The sequence below is a fragment of the Arvicanthis niloticus genome, chromosome 18 (assembly GCF_011762505.2).
Source record: "Arvicanthis niloticus isolate mArvNil1 chromosome 18, mArvNil1.pat.X, whole genome shotgun sequence".
In the NCBI taxonomy this organism is placed as follows: Eukaryota; Metazoa; Chordata; class Mammalia; order Rodentia; family Muridae; genus Arvicanthis; species Arvicanthis niloticus.
Genome location: NC_047675.1, coordinates 13,224,174 through 13,237,907, shown reverse-complemented (window position 1 = coordinate 13,237,907; position 13,734 = coordinate 13,224,174). Strand labels below are relative to the sequence as shown.

Here is a 13,734-nt window from a genome sequence, read left to right as displayed (position 1 = left end):
TGGAAGCTAAAAAACAGCTGATCTCCTTAGAAAGTAGAAAAGTGATCAGTACAGGCTGAGAAGCAGGGGAAGAGGGAGAGAAAAGAGTAATAGGTACAGGGGTTCCTTGTTATACTTAGCAATTATCTGTATATTGCAGCAAAACTGATACATAGAACTTTGTTAATATTTCTAACACAGTGGTACATGTTTAAATGATAGCTATATGGGTGTCAGCTTTATTACATACATAGGACAGTGTGTATTGAACATTTACCATGTGTCAGTTAAAAATAAAAATAAGCTAGCTGTGTTGTGGTAGGATCTCATGCTTATAATTGCAAAATGCAGGAGACAGTGACAAGATGACAAGTTCAAGGAAACTTCAGCAAATTTAAGCCACACAGGTCTACATAGTAAAACCTTATCTTTTAAAAATTCAGTAAAAATTAAATATAGGTAAAGTCTTTTTAATTTTATGTGTATTTGCCTACATTTATGTAAGTGTACTACAAGCATGTCTGGTGCCTTCAGAAGTCAGAAGACAGCATCAGATCCCTGAAGCTGGAGTTAAAGACAGTTGTAAGCCACCATGTGGCTACTGGGCACCAAACCCAGGTCTTCTGGAAGAGCAGCCAGTGCTCTTAATCACTGAGCCATCTCTCCGGCCCCCTAAATAAAGATACATCTTTAACTATTGTAAGATAAACCAACCATGAAGTATAACAGATAAACAGTAGACACAAAACTGGGAGAACCACTGGATTAAAAGATACTAAATACACTGAACTCATAGGATTAAACAAAACATAAAAGAAAATGTTCCTGATGCAAAAGGATGATTGGAAATTTGAACACCGATATATTTGATCATAGCAATTTGTGTATTTTTTTTTTTTTTTACTGTGGTACGGGATAGGACTTATATGTATACAGATGTGTGCATGTGCATGTAGTGGCCAGAGGTCAGCCTCAAGTGTGGTTCTTCAATAGCCACCTGCTTTGCTTTTGAAGGCAGGGTCTCTCACTGGCCTATGGATCACCAACTAGGCTGGGCAAGCTGGCTCTGAGAAGTCTGGAGAGCTACCTAATCCATCTCCCCAGTGCTGGTGCTTCAAGCTCACCATGCCCACCCAGCTCTTTCACTTTGGTGGAAAGTAAAACTGGTACTTTATTGACTGAACCATCTTTCCACACTTAAAAATAAAGTGGTGCATTAGAACCATTTACAAATAAAATTGCTATCTGGAGTTTGCCTCTAATAGGGGCAGAAGTAATGAAAGACAGAGAGAAAACAGGATTAGCTGAGTTGTTACTGAATTTTAGGAAATGATTTTGTAGGTATATTATATATTTTGTCTGCTTTTACATGTTTAAAGTTTTCCAGTTGAGAGCTCTAAGATTATCATAAGAATATCATGGGGAAAAACCTTTATTAATAAGTTGATAAATGGTCCATTGTGATGTCTGGAATACAGAATCTTCCCATTTCTTCTCTGTGCCTCTTTCTGTTCTATATCTTTCTCTTCATAAAACCTTAGGATACTAAAGCTGAGGACTTTTTTTTTTTAATTCTTGCCAATAAAACTGGGGAAAGGAGGAACACTGTCAAGTCATCTAGAGAAGAGATACTAAAAAGAAGTAGAGGAAGCCATCAGTGATTCTCAGCTCCATGCTGCTTGCAATGCTGGAAGATGGAGGATGCAGGGCAGTGGCACTACCTGCAGGGTGCAAGCACAAGTGAGCCTCAGGGCAGAAGACATCAAGGGTGGGGAGGTGTGTAGCTGCCCAGACCTCACATAGAGCCTGCCCCCAGATGCCCTTCCTAGCTACAACATCACCCTGACTCTAGGCAACAGGATACCCAAGACAAATCTCAGCAATGCTCCACTATTTATGGTGCTTCAGAAAACTTGAACCAGACCAACAACTCCTTGCAATGAATATGTGCATGTAAAGCTATTTAGGCATACACACACACACACACACACACACACTGTGTGACATACTGCAGCTCTCAATGCCACTACCACAAACGACTATGAAATGGAGAGGACAGAACAGTGAGTGTGAGGTGGAAAGAGGTAATGCAAAGGCAGAAACCATGTGGATGTCCATGATCCATGCTCTCGCTGACTGTAAAGGGCAAGGCAGCTACTTTTGCAAATGGTAACTGCAGACTTGGTCTTGAGACTTGAGAAAGAGGGACATAGAAGGCTTCTGTGAAAACCCCTACCCCCACCAAATCCCCCTCAATAAAAAACATAACAGGCTAGAAAGAAAGCCTTCAAAGAAAACTCTTAAAAATTGTAATAAGGATACTGAAATAATAGCTCTTCACAATTGATGGCTTCTGGCAGGGATGCAGGTAGAAAAGGGCCATTGAGAGTTTGACTATGCTCCAGTGAGTATAAGGGCAACACAATTTGAACTTGCTTTTCTTTCTTTCTTTCTTTCTTTCTTTCTTTCTTTCTTTCTTTCTTTCTGTTGTTGTTGTTGTTGTTGTTGTTGTTGTTGTTGTTGTTGTTGTTGTTGTTGTTAAGAGGTCTCAAGGATGGGGGTGGACCTAGGAGGACTGGGAAGTGAATATGATTGGGGCACATGATGTGAAATTAAAAAATAATCAATAAATATTATGTAGTAAAATTATACTTTGTATTGTACTCTGACTTTTCACTTGGAGGAAGTACCATGTGTCTGCCCCTTGCATGTCTAAAGCGCCAAACCATTGTTCTTACAGTTTGCAAGCATTGTTCTATAAAGTAAGGAGCATGAATAAGTGCTGTGATACAATGACAGCTGGTAACTGAGAAGACAGTGAGTAATGTGTGATTAACATATAAAGTGCTGATGTACACACTTGAGAGAGGGGTGACTCATTCCAGGCATGATGCAGTGGCCTAGTGTGAATGTCACACACTACTTGGCCTATAATTTGAAATTGATGATTTTTTATTTCTTTTCACTCATTATTTTAAGATTACAGGAAATTATGGCAATTAAAACTTTGGAAAATTAAATGCCTATTAACAGACTATGGTTTTGACCATTTTTATATCTTCTATATAGATCCTTTTTGTGTTTTAGGAGGCATCCATGCTATATATACAATGAGGAATTGAGCAACTAGGCAGATTAATAAGGGGGGAAAAAAAAGACAAACCAACCAGACATAACAGATTTCTCTATTTTTGTGTATTTCTCTCTTCACCTTTGTCAATTATTATATTTTCCTAATGGTTGAGCACATTAATTATAATAAATGTGTTTGGATGAGTAAAAAGGGGGGGGGAGATTCAGGTTAGCTGCCAAGGTCTTTATGCATACAGGTAAGTGGTGGACAGAGGAGGGTCAGAAGTCCAGAATCAGCTTTAGTTAGATGGTGAACTCAAATTCAAAGGCAACCTAAGCTACATAAAATGCTGCCTTAAAGAAAGCTAAGTAGAGAATACAGGAAAACTGAAAGCACCAGCTAATAACATTGACTGTTAGGAAAAAAATTGTTGTAGCAATTATTTTATTTCCTTTACCTGTTAATACCATAGGGTTATACTTATGATGAGTAGATTATATTATATAGGAATATAAACACCTCTTTGTAAATAAAATATAAACTTTAGATTTCTTAATGTTTGGTTCCATGATTAAGACAACCAAAAAAATGAGACCATTATTCTTAGATCTTTAACTACTGAAGCACCATCCTTCTGTCATCCTAGTTTTCAGTCAGCTGTTACAATTCAGTCTAATATATTGATTGTAAATCTTAAACTAGAAAATTTTTAAGTGTATTTTTTAAACTCTTGTGTTCTGATATTACAGATTTATTTGAGGTTCTTAGATTACCAAATGGAACACTCAAATGAATGCAAAAGAAATTTTGTGGCAGTCTATGATGGAAGCAGTGCTATCGAAAATCTGAAGGCCAAGTTTTGCAGTACTGTGGCTAATGACGTCATGTTGAAAACAGGAGTGGGAGTGATTCGGATGTGGGCCGACGAAGGCAGTCGGCTCAGCAGGTTTAGAATGCTCTTCACCTCCTTTGTGGAACGTAAGTAAATGAGTGCACTGTAGTTGTCTTCAGACACACCAGAAGAGGGCATAGGATCCCATTACAGATGGTTGTGAGCCACCATGTGGTTACTGGGAATTGAACTCAGGACCTCTGGAAGAGCAGTCAGTGCTCTTATCCACTGAGCCATCTCTCCAGCCCCACACATTTTATTACAAACCAGTGAATTATCCAGAGAAATCACATTTAACTTTTTTAGTTGTTAGTGCTTTGTTGACATGAATGTACCAGAGGCAGAAGAGGATGTGGAAACTGGAGTTAAGGAAGGTTGTAAGCTGCCATGTGGGTGCTGGGAATTGAACTTGACTCCTCTCAAAAACAAGCATTCCTAACCACCAAGCCATCTCTCTATCCCCAAAGTAATACTTACCAGCATGAGTAGTCATGTGTCCAAAAGTATGTTGAAAGGAGTGAGATAGCCGGGCGGTGTTGACGCACGCCGTTAATCCCAGCACTTGGGAGGCAGAGGCAGGCGGATTTCTGAGTTCGAGGCCAGCCTGGTCTACAGAGTGAGTTCCAGGACAGCCAGGGCTACACAGAGAAACCCTGTCTCAAAAAAAAAAAAAAAAAAAAGGAGTGAGATATGATTCCCAGTTTTAAAATTTTGACTGCTATGCAAAAAAAAAAAAAAAAAAAAGTGTTGGCATGAAAATAGCAGCGTTGGATCTGTATGAAGAGATTGTAGACATTGGGGCTTCTCTAGGGATTTTCTAGCTTAAAATAGTTATCAGGCAGAGAATGGTGGTGCATACCTTTAATGCCAGCACTCCAAAGGTAGAGACAGACAGATCTTGAATTCACAAACCTGTCTGTTTTTATTCTTGTGAAGAGACATCATGACTAAGGCAACTCTTATAGAAGAAGCTATTTAATTTAATTGTAAGCAAGAAGCTTGCTTACAATTTCAAAGGGTTAGGTCATTGTAATCATGGTGGCAAGCATGACAGCACACATGGTGCTGGAGCAGTATCTTAGAGAGACCTACATCCTGGTCCACAAGTTAAGAGAGAAAACCTGGGCCTGGCATGGGCTTTTGAAACCTCAAAGCCCAACCCCAGAGACACACCTTCTCCAAGAAGACCACACCTCCTAGTCCTTCTAATCCTCAGATATTACCACTTCCTGATAACAAAATATATGAGCCTATGGGGGTTATTCTTACTCAAACTGCCACACCACTCCATTACAGGTGTACCTACAATGCCCAACAATTTTTATGTTATCTTCTTGAAACAGACTATAGTTCATAATAATTAACCTGGAATTAATTATCAGCTACACAGGAATTTTAGCAAATGATGCTTTAGAGAGGAGTCAGCCTTCATAGCAAAGAAGTTTTGGGTGGTTTCCATTCAGCTACACTTCCAGGTTTTGCTTAGGGCTTCCTGAGAGCCTAATAACTTCCTGTTTCCCCAAGCCACACAGAGAGTCAATACAAGCAATAAGATGCCATTTATATTGCTGATACTGTGCATGAGGTGGCCATAGCCTCGTGCTCCAAAATCACCCAAAACTACCTCTTTAGAGGAAAATATATTACAGCCCTAGCTATATTTTAATGAGGTTTATTGTATATTTAGTAAGACAAAGACATTGATTGGAGAGAAATTTATTAGTCCAATACATTTTTTAGATCTTTCACCTTGAAAAGAAACTTTTGAGATTTTGCGTTGGTTTGGTTTTGGTTTTTCAAGATAGGGTGTCTCTGTGTATCCCTGACTGTCCTGAAACTCACTCTGTAGACCACACTGGCCTCAAACTCAGACTTCCACTTGCCTCTGCCTCCTGAATGCTGGGATTAAAGACATGCACCATCTGAAAAAAACCTTTAGTGTGTGTGTGTGTGTGTGTGTGTGTGTGTGTGTCTTTACTCTGGATCACATGGTACTGTATACTCAGTTTTGTCTACAGCATAGAATTTCATCTTAGCAGAAGCAAGCACACTGTATCATAATTCAGCATAAAAATGTTCACCTGTACATAGGAATAGAGACATAAAACATTGCAGAAACACACTAAAGGGATTAAACTCTTGAGATAATTAAGGGCATTTTTCATAGATGAGAAAGCATTAAAGGTTTTCTTGAACTAGGCACCTGTAATGTCAACATTTGGAAGGTTGAGGCAGGAGGATTACAAGTTAGAGGCTAACCTAGGCTATAGGATAAGACTCTGTCTCCGAAAACCAATAGGAAAATAAGATTATCTTGAAAAGCAAAAGGTATTTAAGAAAAGTTCACATTCCCACCTGAACTACCTCCACCCAGCTAGTGTCAGATTCTGAAGTACAAAATGAATGAAGATGAGTTTGTGATCACTGTGTCACTGTTCTTAGCAACACTAGTTTTCTTTTTTCCTACAGCTCCCTGTACAAGTAGTACTTTCTTTTGCCATAGCAACATGTGCATCAACAATTCTTTAGTATGTAATGGTGTTCAAAATTGTGCGTACCCTTGGGATGAGAATCACTGTAAAGGTAAGTCCAATATGAAGGCAGCCTTTCTATGAGGAGTGGGGTCCTTTCATAAGAAAGGGCTTATCTCTCAGACACTGAGCCACCAACCAGGCAGCACAAACCAGCTGATATGAGGCCCCCAACACATATACAGCAGAGGACTGCCAGGTCTGGACTCAAGTCAGAGAAGATGCACCTAACGCTCAAGAGACTTGGGGCCCCAGGGAGTGGGGAGGTCTAGGGGGGTGACAAGGGTGGGAACATCCTTTTGGAAATGGAGAGGCAGGGAGGAGGTATGAGATGTGGAACAGTCAGAGGGTGGACCAGGAAGGGGATAAAGTCTGGACTATAAAAAAAAAAAATTAAAGAATAATAAATAAATGAATAAATAAATAAATGGGTCTAAAGTTCCCTTTCTACAAGTGTGCCTATGATAACTGCTCTAGCAGAGCTACACACACAGTAACATTTTTACAGGATAATTTACTTCTTGGATGTTATAAAAGAAATACTTAACAAAATCATTTCTTTATAGAGTGTATTTTCAAGTTATTCAGAAGTGCCCCTCCATATTTTATGTCCTGTTTTACATTATTGTTGAACTTTATATTATAAATACCCTTTATGTAGTTACCAGATAGTTTAGAGGGTAGCCTCAAGAACAGAAGGACTAATATGACCAACTAATAGGTTCTTGCAGTGAGTATAGAAGCGCTGATAACACCAGCTAACAGATTATTATAGTGTTGTAAAAGCAGTGCATTAGAAAATGCTTTTTCTTTCTTTGTTTTCCTCTACATCAAGTTATTTCTATTTCTTTTTTTAAAAAGATTTATTTATTTTATGTATGTGAATACACTGTAGCTGTCTTCAGACACACCAGAAGAGGGCATCAGATCCCATTACAGATGGTTCTGAGCCACCATGTGGTTGCTGGGAATTGAACTCAGGACCTCTGGAAGACCAGTCGGTGTTCTTAACCACTGAGCCATCTCTCCAGCCCATGTCATTTTTATTTCTAACATATACTTTGAAAGGTAAATGTGAAGCCGGGCAGTGGTGGCGCACGCCTTTAATCCCAGAACTTGGGAGGCAGAGGCAGGCGGATTTCTGAGTTCGAGGCCAGCCTGGTCTACAGCGTGAGTTCCAGGACAGCCAGGGCTACACAGAGAAACCCTGTCTCAAAAAAACAAACAAAAAAGAAAGGAAGGAAGGAAGGAAGGTAGGTAAATGTGATGATGATAGGTATTCACCTATAACTTGGCTGTCATTAGAGCTGGAAAAATACATTTTAGCCATCATTCATCTTTCTAAACGTTAATAAACAAGTTCAAACAAGCACTTCCTGGGGGAAGCTGATATGTAATGTTGACATACAAGTATTTTATCATTCAAAACAGTAGATCATGGTGGTGTATGTGGACTGTTAGTCTCATCCCACAGATATGAATCAACACAGTAGTTTGTTGAATCTGCCTTATATCAGAAACTTGATAGATGAAAAGAGTTTGTTTTTTAAATTTTCTATATTAATGTAACTTGCAAATTGTAGGCCCTTGTGCACCTTTTGAGTAAGGGAATCAAGTACTTTAGTTTTTCTTTGACCTAGCTAGCTATATCATTATTTGTTACTTGACTCGGAAATCATGGGAATAGTACTTTCTATTTGTTTAAAAAGCAGTTTTTCAGTGTCTGATATATTTGACCCAAATTCCCTGTTTTGCCTAGCCAATCTGTATTGAGACTCATGTAAATGAATTTTGAAAAAAACCTCAACATTTCTTTCTTACAGAAAAGAAAAAAGCTGGACTATTTGAACAAATCACTAAAACTCATGGGACAATTATTGGCATTACATCAGGAATTGTCTTGGTCCTTCTCATTATTTCTATTTTAGTACAAGTGAAACAGCCCCGGAAAAAGGTTATGGCTTGCAAAAGTGCATTTAATAAAACTGGGTTCCAGGAAGTATTTGATCCTCCCCATTATGAACTATTTTCACTAAGAGAGAAAGAGATTTCTGCAGATCTAGCAGATTTGTCAGAAGAACTTGACAACTACCAGAAGCTGCGGCGTTCCTCCACGGCCTCCCGGTGCATTCATGATCACCACTGTGGATCTCAGGCCTCCAGTGTCAAACAAAGCAGGACCAACCTCAGTTCAATGGAACTTCCCTTCCGAAATGATTTTGCACAACCACAGCCAATGAAAACATTTAATAGCACCTTCAAAAAAAGCAGCTACACTTTCAAACAAGCTCATGAATGCTCTGAACAGGCTCTAGAGGACAGAGTGATGGAGGAGATTCCCTGTGAAATTTATGTCAGAGGGCGAGATGATTCTGCACAAGCATCCATATCCATCGACTTTTAATTGTTGACTAAAGGCATTATTATTAAGTGTGTATGCAGCCTACACCAACACCCATTCAATCTTACACACTACATCAACATCTGTCTCCACATTCAATCTTGTTCTATCAAATTTAGAAATCCCTTCATAATTTATCATTATGCTGATGATTTTATTATCTCAGGCAATCTATATATGTGAAACCAACTAAGAAACAATGTATTCAGTAGAAAGAAGTCATCATCTGTTGCTGGTATCTTACCTACAAAACACCAATAGAAGCTGAGGAGTGAGTGGTCATGTTGAGTCAGGTGGAGCAGCCTGCTGGTGTTATTGGGTACTGTTCGTTCACACAGCCCCATCAAGTTGATCTCACAGTAAATTTAAAAGATTTTTCTTTATATTCCTTTTTGTCCTTTTTTCTATTATGTTTTATTTACTTGTAGTTTTACCATTTCAGTTTCCTGCGGAAGGGGATAATATGTCACTTAATTCAGCATGGTCATATATTTGCTCTTAAATGTGTAAAATACAACTAGTACTATAATGAGTGGCAGTTTAAGATGCAGGCATATTTCATTTCTTCCTGACTGATTTCTACACTGCTGTCTTTAATAACTGCATCTTTAGATCTGTTTTTCTGTGGGAAGTAGTATATGACATGATTTATCACCTTTAAATCATGTTTCCTATTAGTTATACTACAAAAGTAATAATCCTGGGGTATATTATTACCAGATAGACATAAGCAGAAATTTGAGAAAGATTTAAAAACTTGTAGCAACCTCTGAAGTTTTCCCCATTGGGTCTCAATTCAGTGATAGTCACCCCAGTAATCAGGGTCCTAGAGCTCCCTTGTGAGCAGGCCTTTAGTTATGGCTCTGTGCAGAGATTCTCAGACCTTGTTCCCTATCATCTTTCAAACAGAGTTCTTAGTTCTCTATTATTAGTTTGACTTTGACACATGGCCATGGTTGGCAGAAGCTTAAAGAAATTCTCAGAGAAGTTGTGTGAGCCTTTACATGGCTTCTGCTTGGAACAGCGCATTTTTTACCCATTATCAAGAATAGCAACTTCAACTTTTTTTTAAGCTGCACTTTTGACCTTATGTTTTGTAAAATATATAAAACAATAATTTATAAACATGATATCAAAACTCATTGTGTTTTTAGACTTTTGATATTATTTGATATTGTATAAACTTTATTAGATCAAGATTTAAGACATACAAGACATTTCTTTAAGTGTTCACAGTAGTGACTTTGTGTAGAAGTATACTGTGATGGGACTGTACTATAATTTATTATAAAGATCTTGCCCATGGTGATTTATACATACATCTTTCTTTATTTTGCTGCTGTGTTAGTTGGTAAGTTTTTCACTGTGTGGTATTTATTGTTCTAAATCACAACAGAAATCATATATTAAAGTATACATTAATTCATGATCCTTCAATTTTATTATTTATAGCAAGAATCCTTTGAATAAGATGTAGATGGGGAAGAATTCATATATTTAATGATAACCAATATAGATAATGCCATTTAATGTTTAACCCATGTTAAACATGCCTTCCGATGAAAAATGTAAATTCTTAGTTTCTATATTTAACTAAATTTCCAATTAAATGAAAAGTTTAGGTTTCACTAGAGTTCATTTATTTCTTTAATTACTACATAAATCTGATTTCTCAGATTACTAAACTTTGACCTCTAGTGTGATGTACTTTCTGACCAAAATGTGTTTACTGTATGACATTTTTTATTTTTAAAAAGAAAATTATATCAAGAATATGGGAAAACTTAATACTTGGCATAAGCATGACTTAACTTTTTTAAGTCAGTAGACATTCCTGCTTTGTAAAATAGAACTTGGAAAAGTAAAAGGAATCTCAAAACATAGTAGTCACTGAATTATCCAGAGAAAAATTAGATAACTTTGTTCTTTCAGTAACAATACGCATATTATTAGATTACTTAGGCCAACATAGTAAATAATTAAATTGATAGCTATGATACCATAGTAAAATAAAAATTAACATACTTCCTTTATAAATTATATCCATCATGAAGATAATTGTTATACTCAATTTTTAGATTATGGAGTTTATACTATGCCTTCATACATCATGATCACTTGTAGCTGTATTTTTATTTTTTAACACTGTATCCTATTTTAAAAGAATTTGAGGGGTTTACAAAACAGTTGTTTATAGAAAATACTGAATATTACAACCATGTAAATTTGCATGATCTCATGCAACTCAGCAAGAGAAACTTGGATGATCATTTGGTCTAAATTCTCTAACTAGAAAGTTGTTTGTTTTCACATTAGAAAACAATTCAGCGGCTATAGTGAAAGCCATAAATTCAGTAATGACAAACATGAAATTTAGCTGTCTTACATAAGTTATTACACGCTACAAAGTACCCATGTTAAACATGCCTTCCAATGAAAAATGCAAAGCTGGAGTGTAATAAAAATCAACACTGCAAGAAAGTACTAAGAGCCAACCATATGACATCAAAGCATTGCTGTCTTTCATCCCAAGTTTACTGCAAGCTCTCAGCTCCCAAGTGGCCACAGACTGCAACCTACACATCCCACTGTCACAAAGACATGGGAATAAACTGTTGTTCATGTGCAGAAGAGGGTTGTTCAATATAAACATTTAACAAAAACCAAAGGATATTCATATGTCTTATCACAGATCTAAAAAGTTCCCTTAGCTTTGGTTTAGGAGAGTCTTTGTGTTTTGTATAATTGCTAAGCATTAAGAAACCACCATCTGCACAGAACATTTCTGTAGTTCAGATACTACCTAATGAGGGTACTTGCTTGTGTCAGGAACATGTCAGCTAAGATGAAAAAAGGCTGCTTGTAGTTCCAGGAATAATTAGCATTCAGAGATTATACTTAGTTGCAAAATGGTGTCTGCTGTATGCCCACATTTCTTTACTACAAATGTTAAAAGAAATATGCCTGAATCACATTGATTGTGTACAGAAGGAACTTTATTTTTGCTCTGTTTAAAGATCCAAGAGAGATGATCTAGTTTTATTAATGAGAAGATGAAACCCTAAAGGTGAAGTAGCTCCCCATGGCTCCAGACTCCTAGCCCAGTGATCTTCCTTGGCTCCTCTCCCTGCTTAGCTATTAAAAGTCACACAATTCCAAACATCAGCCTAGATGTTCCATGCAAAGCTTGTTAGTTATGCTTACTTAAAATGTAATGCTGTAATTTAGTATACATTGGGGGATTCACCTCCCTTTTTAATTTATGTAACTCTGTTATCCTACCATTTTTGTTACCAGGCTTCCTTGGCACCTGCAAAATATGTAATTTCTGTGAATTCTTAATAAACAGTGCTAGTTAGCAGCACATGGGGTGATGCCAGAAAGAAAGCCTCTGTGCTTTCACTTTTATAATTTTTTAAGTTAAAATTAACAGTGTACATTATAGAAATTAAATATTGGGGTACTGTATCTTGAGTTTTGAGAATTATTTGAGTCTGAACCACTATAAGAGAACAAGCTGACTTGGGATATCCTTTTAGCTTCCTACACCATCTGTTACCTGTTACATACCTCTCCTAGTAATATGCTCTTCTTTACTCAGCTTTTAAAAAATACTTTTGATTATATTTCTGAGATTGGTTTACTGGCTCATAAAGCCTCCAAGCTAATGACAAGGGTGCACGTATAGTGAATACTACCTAAACTTGTTTTTTTAAGCAGTAGATTTTTATTAGAAATAAACTTCCAGATCATGTAAGAATCTCATGTGCTTAACCCAGATTTGGCACTTTAAAGGACTTAACCCTTGAAATGCAAATAAAAATTCCTCTTTTGATTTTCTTCCTTGCCTCAATTTCTGGAGTGTATAAAAATAGAACATTTAGGCCACTTTGGGGATTTACAGGCCCTTTCTAGAAGAGTTAGAATTTCCTATTTGCTACTTTCCAAATAAAATAGCCATAGTTGAGATTTATTTGTTTTTTTTTTTTTTTTCCCCGTGAGACGCGGGAGGAGAAGCACGGGAGCGAGCGGGATTTGAACCCACGGGACAGAGAGAGAGCGCAGAGGGTCCCGAGCCCCCTGCAGGCAGGTGGACGCCTTACAGGCTGCGCCACCGCGGGTTCATTGGAGACTTATTTGTTAAAGTAACTGTGGATGATTATTATACTTAAAAAGCATTTTTTTTACTTTTAAATTAACAGGTGAGCCTTTTAAAAAACGTTATAGGATGGAGGGCTGAAGAGGTGGCTCAGGAATAAAGAGCACTTCTGAAGCTTCCAGAAGACCAGGGTTTAATTCTCAGCACCCACATGGCAGCTTGCAACCACCTTTAACGCCAAGTGCAGAGGAGCTATCTTCCTGTTTTGTCTACTGTGAGTTCCAGGCATGCATGTGGTACAGACAGCCATGCAAACAAAACAGTCAAAGTGTGTGTGTGTGTATATTGCATTTTGCTTATATATATCAATCTCAACTGCATGTTACTAAACCAGCACAATCCTCAACTACATTCTAAACATTTATCCTTACACCACAGATAACAGGTAAGTGTAGTCCTCATCCCTCAGCAACGAAATCATGAGAGCCACATGAACAGAAAGTTTGCTATGAATCTATGTCTCCTTGAAATGTCAGAAAAATTATATCCATGAAGTCTCACCAACATGCCTACCTAAACATTACCTGACAGGGATGACATCAATAGACATGCTAGCATGGAAAGGGAAAGTCAAAAGACCTTGTCCCTAGACAAAGAACTATACACAACTAAGAAATGCTGAGAGCTGGAGAAATAGTATTTCCCAGGGAAGAGCAGAGCAATTTGCTTGTTATCCAGTACCACCACATGGTCAGCCCT

General features: G+C 37.6%; 1 protein-coding gene across 3 annotated transcripts in view; it reads left to right on the top strand.

Moving 5' to 3' along the window:
• Window positions 1–10,305, top strand: part of Neto2 (neuropilin and tolloid like 2) — a 47,762-nt gene extending 37,457 nt beyond the window's left edge. For all 3 annotated transcript variants that reach the window (XM_034522953.2, XM_034522952.2, XM_076915551.1), the window contains exons 7-9: window positions 3,802–4,030; window positions 6,414–6,527; window positions 8,299–10,305. In XM_034522953.2, the coding sequence (XP_034378844.1) occupies window positions 3,802–4,030; window positions 6,414–6,527; window positions 8,299–8,879 (924 nt within the window). In that variant the 3' untranslated portion in view covers window positions 8,880–10,305. The remainder of the gene's footprint in view (window positions 1–3,801; window positions 4,031–6,413; window positions 6,528–8,298) is intronic.
• Window positions 10,306–13,734: the final 3,429 nt, after the last annotated feature.